Below are 12953 nucleotides of genomic sequence, written 5' to 3'. Positions count from 1 at the left end.
ACTTCCAGTCAATTTAATTGTTCACTAAAATTTTGTTAAAAAATTATGTTAATGTATAAGAACAGTGAACCAAATTTGATTTGCCCTACATTTTACTCTCATTTCCTCAAAAAGAAAAGAGCCATTCTGTTTTTATTTTCATTCAACAGTTGCAAAAGATTTACCTGTTGATTCACTGGAAGATGATTTTGAGAAGGAATTCTCATTTCTGAACAACCTGCTAAGTCCTGGTTCTTCAAGTACTAGTGAATTTACCCAAGAATGCCAGACTGCCTTTGGGAGCCCCGGCACCAGCCTCACATTCCAGGAGCCTTCTGTGGGGTCTGAGCCTCTTGCTCATTCTTCACGATTCCTTCCTTCACAGCTCTTTGATCTTGGCCTTCATGCTGTTGGAGCTTTCAACAGTAAGTGTCTATGAAACATTTGGACACCCATGACTTATTTTATCCTTGTGAAGCAAAACTATGTGCATGTGGATGCTAAAATCAACAAGGATATTGATTTTAACTTTAGTACTACTAGATAAAATCTGCAATCATACGCACCAACTGAAAAAAATAACAAATATTACTACTGGAGTATATCAGTAAGACTGAAAAAAGGGCTGCTTTCCTCCCACCTCCACCAAACCCCACATTTTCTGCATTGACTTTCCCAGATGTCTTCTCAACATAGAAAATCAGTGTCTTATTTTAACTCTTGACCTGCTAAGTTATCCCTACTTATGGCAGGTCATATTGTTTCTTCCATCTAGCAAAGCTTGGTGTGTTCTCTTCCTGTGGGTTTAGAGTAGATCCTGGCAACTCCTGGGCAAGGCAGCAGGACTGGAGGGTTGTGGTAGAAAGCCGGGGAAGGGTGTTTTCCTGAGGAAAGGGCCCTCTTCTTTGTGTTTATGTCAGGGACTCCCTCTACTGACCTGCTGTCCCAGGAACGTGTAATCAACCTAGCACCTTGGGAGTCATTTTGGTCCCCACTTCCATATATATTGCTAAGTGCTGTCAATCCTATTTCTAAAATATGTCTCCAATTTCATGCTTCTCCTTTCTTCCTCTATTATCAGAGGCATTTAGAGCCTTGTTTGGTTTTCTGGGCTGCTGTAAGAGTCCTCCTACCAGACCTCCCAAACCCCAGGTCATCTTCCATGCTTTCATGGAAGAGTTCTTTCTCCAAGAAGCAGATTCTGATGTCAGCACCCTGCTTACATTAAAATGAAGGACCATGGGCTCTAGGGTAAAACCCGTGCCTACATTTCCACTCTATTCTCTTACCTTACTTCAAAATACTTATATGTTCTTTTCTAAATTTATTCATTCTTTCATTCATTCATTCATTCATTCATTCATTCATTCAAGAGAGAGAGAACATGAGTTGGGGAGGGGCTGAGAGAGAGGGAAACAGAGAATCCCAAGCAGGCTCCACACTGTCAGCACAGAGCCCAACATGGGGCTCAAACTCACGAAACCATGAGATCATGGCCTGAGCCAAAACCAAGAGTTAGACACTTAACTGAGACCCAGGCACCCACAATCCTTTTCATTTTCTGTAAATGTATTGACTATTATTAGATCCCTCTGAGACATCACTGCTTGTGTTGCTGCTTTGACTTATGATGTTCAGTAATAAAGCATAGGCTTGAGCCTGTGTTTTAGGTTCCCAGTCCAGCATTTTCTCCATGGTGGCCAACCAACCCTTGAATACTTCTTCAGTACTGTCCAGTGGAGTGGTTTCTGCCACCTCTGGCCTCGCATAGTGCTTTATATGTTTTCATGGCTGTAATCATAGTTCATCTTGCCTTCTGTCCCTATCTTTCACCCCCTAGTAGATTTTATCCTTGAGAAAATGGTTCACAGCACCTAACAGTGTCTTAATGCATTGTACTTTGTATTAAAATACTTTGTTCATACTGTGTCTGCAACACCATCATACTTTGTCCAGCCTGCAAGTATTTCAAGGACAAAATCTGTATGGTGATTTATCTTTGTCCTTTCTATGACAGCAGCATAAAGTTAGTTCAATAAATAAAATAAATATCAGGGGAGCCTGGCTGCCTCAATTGCTAGAGCATTTGACTCTTGGTCTCAGGGTCATAAGTTGAAACCCCACATTGGGCATAGAGCCTACTTAAAATAAAATAGAGGTGCATGGGTGGCTCAGTAGGCTAAGTGTTGGACTTTGGCTCAGGTTACAATCTCTTGGTTGTCAGCACAGACCCCACTTTAGATCCTCTGTCCCTCTCTTTCTTTGCCCTTCTCCTGCTTGTGCATGCATACACACTCACATTGTTTCTCTCTCTCTCAAAAATAAACATGAAAAAACTAAACTAAGGAGAATAGGGGAGAAGATGGCGGCGTAGGAGGATGCTAGGCTCACTGTGTCCTGCTGATCACTTAGATTCCACCCACATCTGCCTAAATAACCCAGAAAACCGCCAGAAGACTGGCAGGACAGACTCTCCAGAGCCAAGTGTAGACAAGAGGCTGACAGAAGAGGGTAGGAAGGGCTGAGAGGAGGTGCGCACTACACAGACTGGTGGGAGGGAGCCGGGGGAGGTGTGGAGGGGCAGCCCACCCAGCAAGGCAAAGCCCCCTTTCTGGCTTCCAAAAGTGGAGGGGCTGGACTGCATGAGTTCTGACAGCCAGAAGGACTTAACATCTGGAATGTTATAAGTCAACATTGGGACTGCTTGGAGATTGGGAGGGCAAGAGGACACCAGGAGGGAGAGGTGTTGAGCCCTGGAAGACAGAGATCAACTCAGCGGTGGGCAACAAAGGCGCTGGCCAGCGTCATATCCCTCTCCCTTCCCCCAGCCGAAATCCCAAAGGGAACCAGTTCCCGTCACCAAACTTCCTTGCACCTCACAAACACCCAGTGCCGTGCTTCTGTGGATCCATCCCTCTGAGGGTCTGCCTCCCTCCTGGTGCTGCAGGGCCCCTCCTGCAGGGGACCACCCTCAGCAAAGTGAGCTAAGCCTGCCCCTCCCGCCCCTGTGCACCTTGCGGATCCACCCTGGCTAATACGCCAGATCCCATCAAAGCAGCTCCACAAGCCTGGCAATGTGCAAGCAGCCCAGACAGGGACCATACCACTCCACAGTGAGTCCTGCCCCTGGGAGAGGGGATGATAAGGTACACACCGGTCTGATTGTGGCCCCAGCAGTGGGCTGGGGACAGACATTGGGTCTGACTGCAGCCCCGCCCACCAACACAAGTTACTCCAGACAGCACAGGGGAAGTGCCCTGCAGTTTGGCACCACCCCAGGGACAATCCAAAATGACGAAACAGAAGAATTCTCCTCAGAAGAAACTCCAGGAAGTAGCAGCAGCTAATGAATTGATCAAAAACGGTTTAAACAATATAACAGACCATGAATTTAGAATAATAGTCATAAAATTAATCGCTGGGATTTAAAAAAGCATAGAGGACATAGAGGATCTCTTGCTACAGAGATCAAGGGACCAAAAAATAGTAATGATGAATTAAAAATGCTAAATGAGGTGCAAAATAAAATGGAGGCAGCCACAGCTCAGATTGAAGAGGCAGAGGAGAGAATAGGTGAATTAGAAGATAAAATTATGGAATCGCTTCTCGGCCTTTTGGCTAAGATCAAGTGTAGTATCTGTTCTTATCAGAAGATAAAATTAGGGAAAAAGAGAAATCTGAGAAAAAGATAAAAAAAATCCAGGAGTATGAGGGGAGAATTAGAGAACTAAGTGATGCAATCAAGCATAACAATATCTGTATAATAGGAATTCCAGAAGAGGGAGAGAGAGAGAAAGGGGCTGAAGGTATACTTCAACAAATCATAGCTGAGAACTTCCCTGATCTGGGGAAGGAAAAAGGCATTGAAATCCAAGAGGCACAGAGAACTCCCTTCAGACGTAACTTGAATCGATCTGAACGACATATCATAGTGAAACTGGCAAAATACAAGGATAAAGAGAAAATTCTGAAAGCAGCTAGGGATAAACACCCTCTAACATATAAAGGGAGACTGATAAGACTAGTGACAGATCTATCTACTGAAACTTGGCAGGCCAGAAAGGAATGGCAGGAAATCTTCAATGTGACGAACAGAAAAAATATGCAGCTGAGAATCCTTTATCCAGCAAGTCTGTCATTCAGAATAGAAGGAGAGAGAAAGGTTTTCCCAAACAAACAAAAACAAGGAATTCATCACCATGAAACTAGCCCTACAAGAGATCCTATGGGGGATTCTGTGAGTGAAATGTTGCAAGGACCACAAAGTACCAGAGACATCACTACAAGCATGTAACCTACAGACATCAAAATAACTCTAAACCCATATCTTTCAATAATACTGAATGTAGGGGCACCTGGGTGGCGCAGTCGGTTGAGCGTCCGACTTCAGCCAGGTCACGATCTCGCGGTCCATGAGCTCGAGCCCCGCGTCAGGCTCTGGGCTGATGGCTCAGAGCCTGGAGCCTGTTTCCGATTCTGTGTCTCCCTCTCTCTCTGCCCCTCCCCCGTTCATGCTCTGTCTCTCTCTGTCCCAAAAATAAATAAAAACGTTGAAAAAAAAAATTTAAAAAAATCCATTTAAAAAAAAAATAATAATACTGAATGTAAATGGACTAAATGCTCCAACCAAAAGACATAGGGTATCAGAATGGATTAAAAAAACCCAAGACCCATCTATTTGCTGTCTACAAGAGCCTCATTTTAGACCTGAAGTCACCTTCAGATTGAAAGTGAGGGGATGGAGAACTATCTATCATGCTCCTGGAAGTCAAAAGAAAGCTGGAGTAGCCATACTTATATCAGACAAAGTAGACTTTAAATTAAAGGCTGTAACAAGAGATGAAAAAGGGCATTATATAATAATTACAGGGTCTATCCATCAGGAAGAGCTAACAATTATAAATGTCTATGTGCCAAATATGGGAGCCCCCAAATATATAAAACAATTACTCACAAACATAAGCAACCTTATTGACAAGAATGTGGTAATTGCAGGGGATGTTAATACTCCACTTACAACAATGGATAGATCTTCTAGACACAGGATCAATAAAGAAACAAGGGCCCTGAATGATACATTGGATCAGATGGACTTAACAGATATGTTTAGAATTCTGCATCCCAGCAACAGAATATACTTTCTTCTCGAGTGCACATGGAACATTCTCCAAGACAGATCACATACTGGGTCACAAAACAGCCCTTCATAAGTATACAAGAATTGAGATCATACCATGCATACTTTCAGACCACAATGCTATGAAGCTTGAAATCAACCACAGGAAAAAGTCTGGAAAACCTCCAAAAGCATGGAGGTTAAAGAACACCCTACTAAAGAATGGGTCAACCAGGCAATTAGAGAAGAAATTTAAAAAATACATGGAAACAAACGAAAATGAAAATACAACAATCCAAACACTTTGGGATGCAGCAAAGGCAGTCCTGAGAGGAAAATACATTGCAATCCAGGCCTATCTCAAGAAACAAGAAAAATCCCAAATACAAAATCTGACAGCACACCTAAAGGAAGTAGGAGCAGAACAGCAAAGACACCCCAAACATAGCAGAAGAAGAGAAATAATAAAGATCAGAGCAGAAATAAACAATATAGAATCTAAAAATTTGTAGAGCAGATCAATGAAACCAAGAGTTGGTTTTTTGAAAAAATAAACAAAATTGACAAACCTCTAGCCAGGCTTCTCAAAAAGAAAAGGGAGAGGACCCAAATAGATAAAATCATGAATGAAAATGGAATTATTACAACCAATCCCTCAGAAATACAAGCAATTACCAGGGAATACTATGAAAAATTATATGCCAACAAACTGGACAACCTGGAAGAAATGGACAAATTCCTAAGCACCCATGCACTTCCAAAACTCAAACAGGAGGAAATAGAAAGCTTGAACAGACCCATAACCAGCGAAGAAATTCAATCAGTTCTCAAAAATCTCCCAACAAATAAGAGTCCAGGACCAGATGGCTTCCCAGGGGAATTCTACCAGACATTTAAAGCAGAGATAATACCTATCCTTCTCAAGCTATTCCAAAAAATAGAAAGGGAAGGAAAACTTCCAGACTCATTCTATGAAGCCAGCATTACTTTGATTCCTAAACCAGACAGAGACCCAGCAAAAAAAGAACTACAGGCCAAAATCCCTGATGACTATGGATGCAAAAATTCTCAATAAGATACTAGGAAATCGAATTCAACAGCATATAAAAAGAATTATACACCATAATCAAGTGGAATTCATTCCTGGGCTGCAGGGCTGGTTCAACATTCGCAAATCAACGTGATACATCACACTAATAAAAGAAAGATAACCATATGATCCTGTCAATCGATGCAGAAAAATCATTTGACAAAATTCAGCATCCTTTCTTAATAAAAACTCTTGAGAAAGTCGGGATAGAAGGAACATACTTAAAACATTATAAAAGCCATTTATGAAATGCCCACTGCTAATATCATCCTCAATGGGGAAAAACTGAGAGCTTTCCCCCTGAGATCAGGAACATGACAAGGATGTCCACTCTCACCGCTGTTGTTTAACATAGTGTTGGAAGTTCTAGCATCAGCAATCAGACAACAAAAGGAAATCAAAGGCATCAAAATTGACAAAGATGAAGTTAAGTTTTCACTTTTTGCAGATGACAAGATATTATGCATGGAAAATCCGATAGACTCCACCAAAAGTTTGCTAGAACTGATATATGAATTCAGCAAAGTTGCAGGATACAAAATCAATGTACACAAATCAGTTGCATTCTTATACACGAAAAATGAAGCAACAGAAAGACAAATAAAGACACTGATCCCATTCACAATTACACCAAGAAGCATAAAATACCTAGATTTATAAAAAAAAAAAGCATAAAATACCTAACCAAAGATGTAAAAGATCTGTATGCTGAAAACTATAGAAAGCTTATGAAGAAAATTGAAGAAGACATAAAGAAATGGAAAAACATTACATGCTCATGGATTGGAAGAATAATATTGTTAAAATGTCAATACTACCCAAAGCAATCTACACATTCAATGCAATCCCAATCAACATTGCACCAGCATTCTTCTTGAAGCTAGAACAAACAGTCCTAAAATTTGTATGGAACCACAAAAGACCCCAAATAGCCAAAGTAATTTTGAAGAAGAAGACCAAAGCAGCAGGCATCACAATCCCAGACTTTAGCCTCTACTACAAAGCTGTAATCATCAAGACAGCATGGTATTGGCACAAAAACAGACACATAGACCAGTGGAATAGAATAGAAACTCCAGAATTAGACCCACAAAAGTATGGGCAACTAATCTTTGACAAAGCAGGAAAGAATATCCAATGGAAAAAAGACAGTCTTTTTAACAAATGGTGCTGGGAGAACTGGACAGCAACATGCAGAAGGATGAAACTAGACCACTTTCTTACACCATTCACAAAAATATACTCAAAATGGATAAAGGACCTGAATGTGAGACAGGAAACCATCTAAACCCTAGAGGAGAAAGCAGGAAAAGACCTCTCTGACCTCAGCCGCAGCACTTTACTTGACACATCCCCAAAGGTAAGGGAATTAAAAGCAAAAATGAACTATTGGGGCCTCATCAAGATAAAAAGCTTCTGCACTGCAGAGGAAACAATCAGCAAAACTAAAAGGCAACCAATAGAATGGGAAAAGATATTTGCAAATGACATATCGGACAAAGGGCTAGTATCCAAAATCTATAAAGAGCTCACCAAACTCCACATCCAAAAAACAAATAATCCAGGGAAGCAATGGGCAGAAAACATGAATAGACACTTCTCTAAAGAAGACACCCAGATGGCCAACAGGCACATGAAAAGATGCTCAATGTCGCTCCTCATCAGGGAAATACAAATCATAACCACACTCAGATACCATCTCATGCCAGTCAGAGTGGCTAAAATGAACAAATCAGGAGACTATAGATGCTGATGAGGATGTGGAGAAACGGGAACCCTCTTGCACTGTTGGTGGGAATGCAAACTGGTGCAGCCGCTCTGGAAAACAGTGTGGAGGTTCCTCAAAAAATTAAAAGATAGATCTACCCTATGAGCCAGCAATAGCACTGCTAGGAATTTACCCAAGCGGTACAGGAGTGCTGATGCATAGGGGCACTTGTACCCCAATGTTTATAGCAGCACTCAATAATAGCCAAATTGTGGAAAAAGCCTAAATGTCCATGAACTAATGAATAGGTAAAGAAATTGTGGTTTATATACACAATGGAATACTACGTGGCAATGAGAAAGAATGAAATAGGGCCTTGTGTAGCGACATGGATGGAACTGGAAAGTGTTATGCTAAGTGAAATAAGTCAGAGAAAGACAGATACCATATGTTTTCACTCTTAGGTGGATCCTGAGAAACTTAACAGAAGACCATGGGGGAGGGGAAGGGGAAAAAAAAAAAAAAAAGAGGTTAGAGTGGGAGGGAGCCAAAACATAAGAGACTCTTAAAAACTGAGAACAAACTGAGGGTTGATGGGGGGTGGGAGAGAGGGGAGGGTGGATGATGGGTATTGAGGAGGGCACCTGTTGGAATGAGCACTGGGTGTTGTATGGAAACCAATTTAACAATAAATTTCATATTTAAAAATAAAAAATAAAAAAACTAAGCTAAGATATAATAAAAATCAGTTAAATCACTCAGTAAGAATTTAACCTAGAAGTAAGAAAGGACAGTATTATTTGGTAAAGAGGCACTCTAGGATAATTCAGATGTTTTGCTATAAAATTTTAGAAAACAATTATTCTTGCATACATATCTAACTGACCTAATAAAGATTTACAAACAGATTCATTCTCCACGTGAATACCTATTGCTCTTTCTCCTTAACTTGCCACATCTCTAGCAGCACTGAATTCTTTTCTTATTTTCTGGCAATACATTATCCACAATATTTCTTTATCACTGAGAACATCTGTTCTGGTCCCTGCCTGCAGGCTGACACACGTTCCCATGCAATGACTGAGGCAGTTGATACTCAGTGTTTAATGAGTGTCTTGTTCAAGATAACTAGGCAGTTTAAACAATTAAGAGGGAACCAAAATCTGGTCTTCTGCCTCCTAGTACAGGACTCTTTCTACTTGATTCACCTTTTCTTTGTCTACTTCTTTCTCTCCTGTAATGTAAACCAGGAAAGTGAGCTGCCCTGAGTTAGAAGATCTGTGTTCTAGGAACCCTGAGTAAGAACATGGGCTTCAAATGATCTCTTCTGTACAAGGAAGGTAGTAGACAGGATAATTTATATTCCTTTCTAGTGCTGTGTTTTAATTATAAACTAAATAATTTTTCATATTACAGAAAATATTTCACCATATTCATAATACTTTTTACTTTTAAGATTTTATTTTTAAGTAATTTCTACATCCACCATGAGGCTCAAACTCACAACCCCAAGAGCAAGAGTCTCACGCTCCACTGACTGAGCCAGCCAGGTGCCCCTCATAATGATACTTTAAAAAAAATTTATTTAAATTTCATTTAGTTAACATATGGTGTAGTATTGGTTTCAGGAGCAGAACCCAGTGATTCGTCATTCACATATAACACCCAGTGCTCATCCCAACAAGTGCCCTTCTTAATGCCCATCACCCATTTAGCCCATCCTCCCACCCCTCCCCTCCAGCAACCCTCAATTTGTTCTCTGTATTTAAGAGTTGATATAGTTTGCCTCCCTCTCTATTTTTGTCTTATTTTCCCTTCCCTTTCCCTATGTTCATCTGTTTCTTAATTCCACATATGAGTGAAATTGTATATTTGTCTTTCTCTGACTTATTTTACTTAGCATAATACACTCTCATTCCATCCACATTGTTGCAAATGGCAAGATTTCATTCTTTTTCATTGTGAGTAGTATTCCATTGTATGTATGTGTATATATCACATCTTCTTTAGCCATTCATTAGTCCATGGACATTTGGGCCCTTTCCATAACTTAGCTATTATTGATGGTGCTGCTGTAAACATTGGGGTACATGTGCCCCTTGAAATCAGCATTTTTGTATTCTTTGGGTAGATACATAGTAGTGCAATTGCTGGGCCTTAGGGTGTTTCTATTTTTAATTTTTTTAATGTTTCTTTTGGAGAGAGGGAGAGAGAGAGACAGAGTGTGAGCAGGCAGGGGCAGAGAGAGACAGAGTTGCAGAATCCAAAGCAGGCTCCAGGTTCTGAGCTATCAGCATAGAGCCTGATATGGGGCTCGAACCCACGAGCTGTGACATCATGATCTGAGCTGAAGTTGGAGGTGTAACCAACTGAGCCATCCAGGCACCGCTCTATTTTTAATTTTTTGAGAAACTTCCATACTGTTTTGCAGAACAGCTGTACCAGTTTGCATTCCCACCACTGTTTCTTTTTTTTTTTTTTTAATTTTTTTTTTCAACGTTTATTTATTTTTGGGACAGAGAGAGACAGAGCATGAACGGGGGAGGGGCAGAGAGAGAGAGAGACACAGAATCGGAAACAGGCTCCAGGCTCTGAGCCATCAGCCCAGAGCCTGACGCAGGGCTCGAACTCACGGACCGCGAGATCGTGACCTGGCTGAAGTCGGACGCTTAACCGACTGCGCCACCCAGGCGCCCTCCCACCACTATTTCAAAAGCATTCCCTTTTCTCTGCATCCTCACCAATATCTGCTGTTTCCTGAATAGGTGTAAAGTGATATCTCATTGTGGTTTTGATTTGTATTTTTCTTATGATGAATGATGTTGAGCATCATTTCATGTGTCTTTTAGCCATCTGAATGTCTTTATTAGAAAAGTGTCTGTTCATATCTTTTGCCCGTTTCTTCACTGGATTATTTGTTTTTTGGGTGTTGAGTTTGTTCATAATGATACTTTTTAATAACTGCATAGCATTTTGTTACATTTATCTTCTATAATCTGCTAAATTCCTTCCTTGGTTTTTTGACTTTTTCATTATATAGATAATGCTGCAAAAAACTTCATCATACATGCACTTTTTTTCCTTCAGTTAAATAACTTCCTTTAAGTAAATTTCTGGAATAGGATTACTGAGTCCAAGGGTATAAACATAGTTAAAGGTTTCAAGATTCTAATTGTCAGGTGTATTTCCTCTCTCCCAACTCCTTAGAAATTCTCTTTCTATGCCTTATATATCTGCAATTATTTAAAAAGAACACTTGTATATTTATATCAAAACCACTTTGAAAACTGTTAGGAAGTCTGATCTAATTCTACCTGGAACTAAACTTGATGATTTTTTCAAACGTTTTTTTTTTTTTATTTATTTTTGGGACAGAGAGAGACAGAGCATGAACGGGGGAGGGGCAGAGAGAGAGGGAGACACAGAATCGGAAACAGGCTTCAGGCTCTGAGCCATCAGCCCAGAGCCCGACGCGGGGCTCGAACTCACGGACCGCGAGATCGTGACCTGGCTGAAGTCGGACGCTTAACCGACTGCGCCACCCAGGCGCCCCTAAACTTGATGATTTGACTACATAATTGCAGATACATTTTAAGTATTTTCTGCCTCTTATATTGTAGAATCACACCCTAGTAGAAGGATTAAAGTACTCATTAGATATTTTTACGTTTTCTTGTCTTTTCTGATGCTACTTCCTATTTGACTAACAGTGGATAATTCTTTACTTCCCTCCCCGCTAGGCTGGGCCTCTGAAGGGGGATTAGAAGTTCCTCTTTCACACACTGATAACCAGCCAGTGCCTTCACAGAGTCCAAAGAAATTAACAAAGTGTAAGTTATTTATTTCTATTCTTTATTATCATATTAACAATCAGTTGCAGTCACATAAATTTAGAAAAGAATTACTTTATAGTCTTTGCCTCATATTGTCCAGGAAAATATTTTGTTCATAATGAATTAAAATGAAAGTTATACCTGGCTATCCCTCAGAATGGAAAAAATTGAATAGAAATTGTGAACTTGTCATAGTAAATTCTATACTTTAATTTTTAAAATATTTTGTGCTAAGGTTTGTTGGTAATGGATAATACCATTAAGATAGAAGGTGTTCTTTGATTACAAGATGCCCATTGACAAAGAGTGCATTTAGGCCTTTAGCATAGGGCCTGGTACATAGTAATTGCTAACATTTGTTGAGTACTTACCATATTATTGTCTGCAGAACTGGTCCATGTTGTAGTTACTATGTAGGGTATGCATAGAAAACAGATACTCTGTCAGGATTTTAGATACATGATAATCTTAGTCACTAATGTTGATTTTTAAAAACTTTGATTGGAAAGCATTTCAAATGTACAAGTGTTACATAAGTGAAAATAGCTCAAAGAACACCTGTATACCCTTTATCCAGATTCATCTACTGTTAGTATTTTGCTTTATGTAGGGTGTGTGTGTGTGTGTGTGTGTGTGTGTGTGTGTGTGTGTTTCATGTGTTATTTTATTCTCAACCACTTGAGGGTGAGTTACATACATCATGACCATTTACCCCAAAATACTTAAGTTTGTATTTCCTAAGAACAGGTATATTTTCTTTCATAACCACTGTATGGTTTGTAAACTTCAGGAAATTTAATGTTAACGTATTTTGTACAAAGCAAACCATGTATTTGTATTCCAGTTTTGTGAGTTGACCCAATAATGTCCCCTGTAGCACATTCCCCTCTGGACCGAGAGTCTAGGGTCATGATGTATTCAGTTGCTATGTCTCTTTTAGTCCCTTTTATTCTGAAACATTTCCACAGTTTTTCTTTGACTTTTGAACATGGGAATTTTAATACAATATAGTCCCTCTGCTCCACTGCTTTTTATCTTTAGTAGAATATTTCTTATCTCAGTTTTATCTGAATTTTATTGTGATTAAATTCAGGTTCTTCATTCTTGACTGGAATACTACACAGGTGACCCTCCTGTCTCAAGGTTCCAGATGTAAGGTTTATGCAGTCTGTTTCTCCTTCATTGATAATGTTAATTTTGGCCACCCATTCAAAGTGTTGTGTACTT

At 40.0% G+C, this 12953-nt stretch overlaps 1 protein-coding gene and 1 pseudogene across 5 annotated transcripts in view; both read left to right on the top strand.

The window, feature by feature from the left end:
- Nucleotides 1-12953, top strand: part of ICA1L (islet cell autoantigen 1 like) — a 93231-nt gene that overhangs the window by 59224 nt on the left and 21054 nt on the right. For 4 of the 5 annotated variants that reach the window (XM_086719305.1, XM_086719303.1, XM_086719304.1 and 1 more), the window contains exons 11-12: nt 150-404; nt 11634-11723. In XM_086719305.1, coding sequence (XP_086575431.1) covers nt 150-404; nt 11634-11723 — 345 coding nt within the window. The remainder of the gene's footprint in view (nt 1-149; nt 405-11633; nt 11724-12953) is intronic. The other variant, XM_086719306.1, reaches the window with a different exon arrangement.
- On the top strand, nt 3578-3682 carry LOC112849202 (U2 spliceosomal RNA; annotated as a pseudogene).

Source organism: Puma concolor, chromosome C1, assembly GCF_028749965.1.
Source record: "Puma concolor isolate L17-30 chromosome C1, mPumCon1.1.hap2, whole genome shotgun sequence".
NCBI classification, from domain to species: Eukaryota; Metazoa; Chordata; class Mammalia; order Carnivora; family Felidae; genus Puma; species Puma concolor.
The sequence above is the reverse complement of the archived record's forward strand: the minus strand, read 5'-3'. Positions and strand labels throughout refer to the sequence as shown.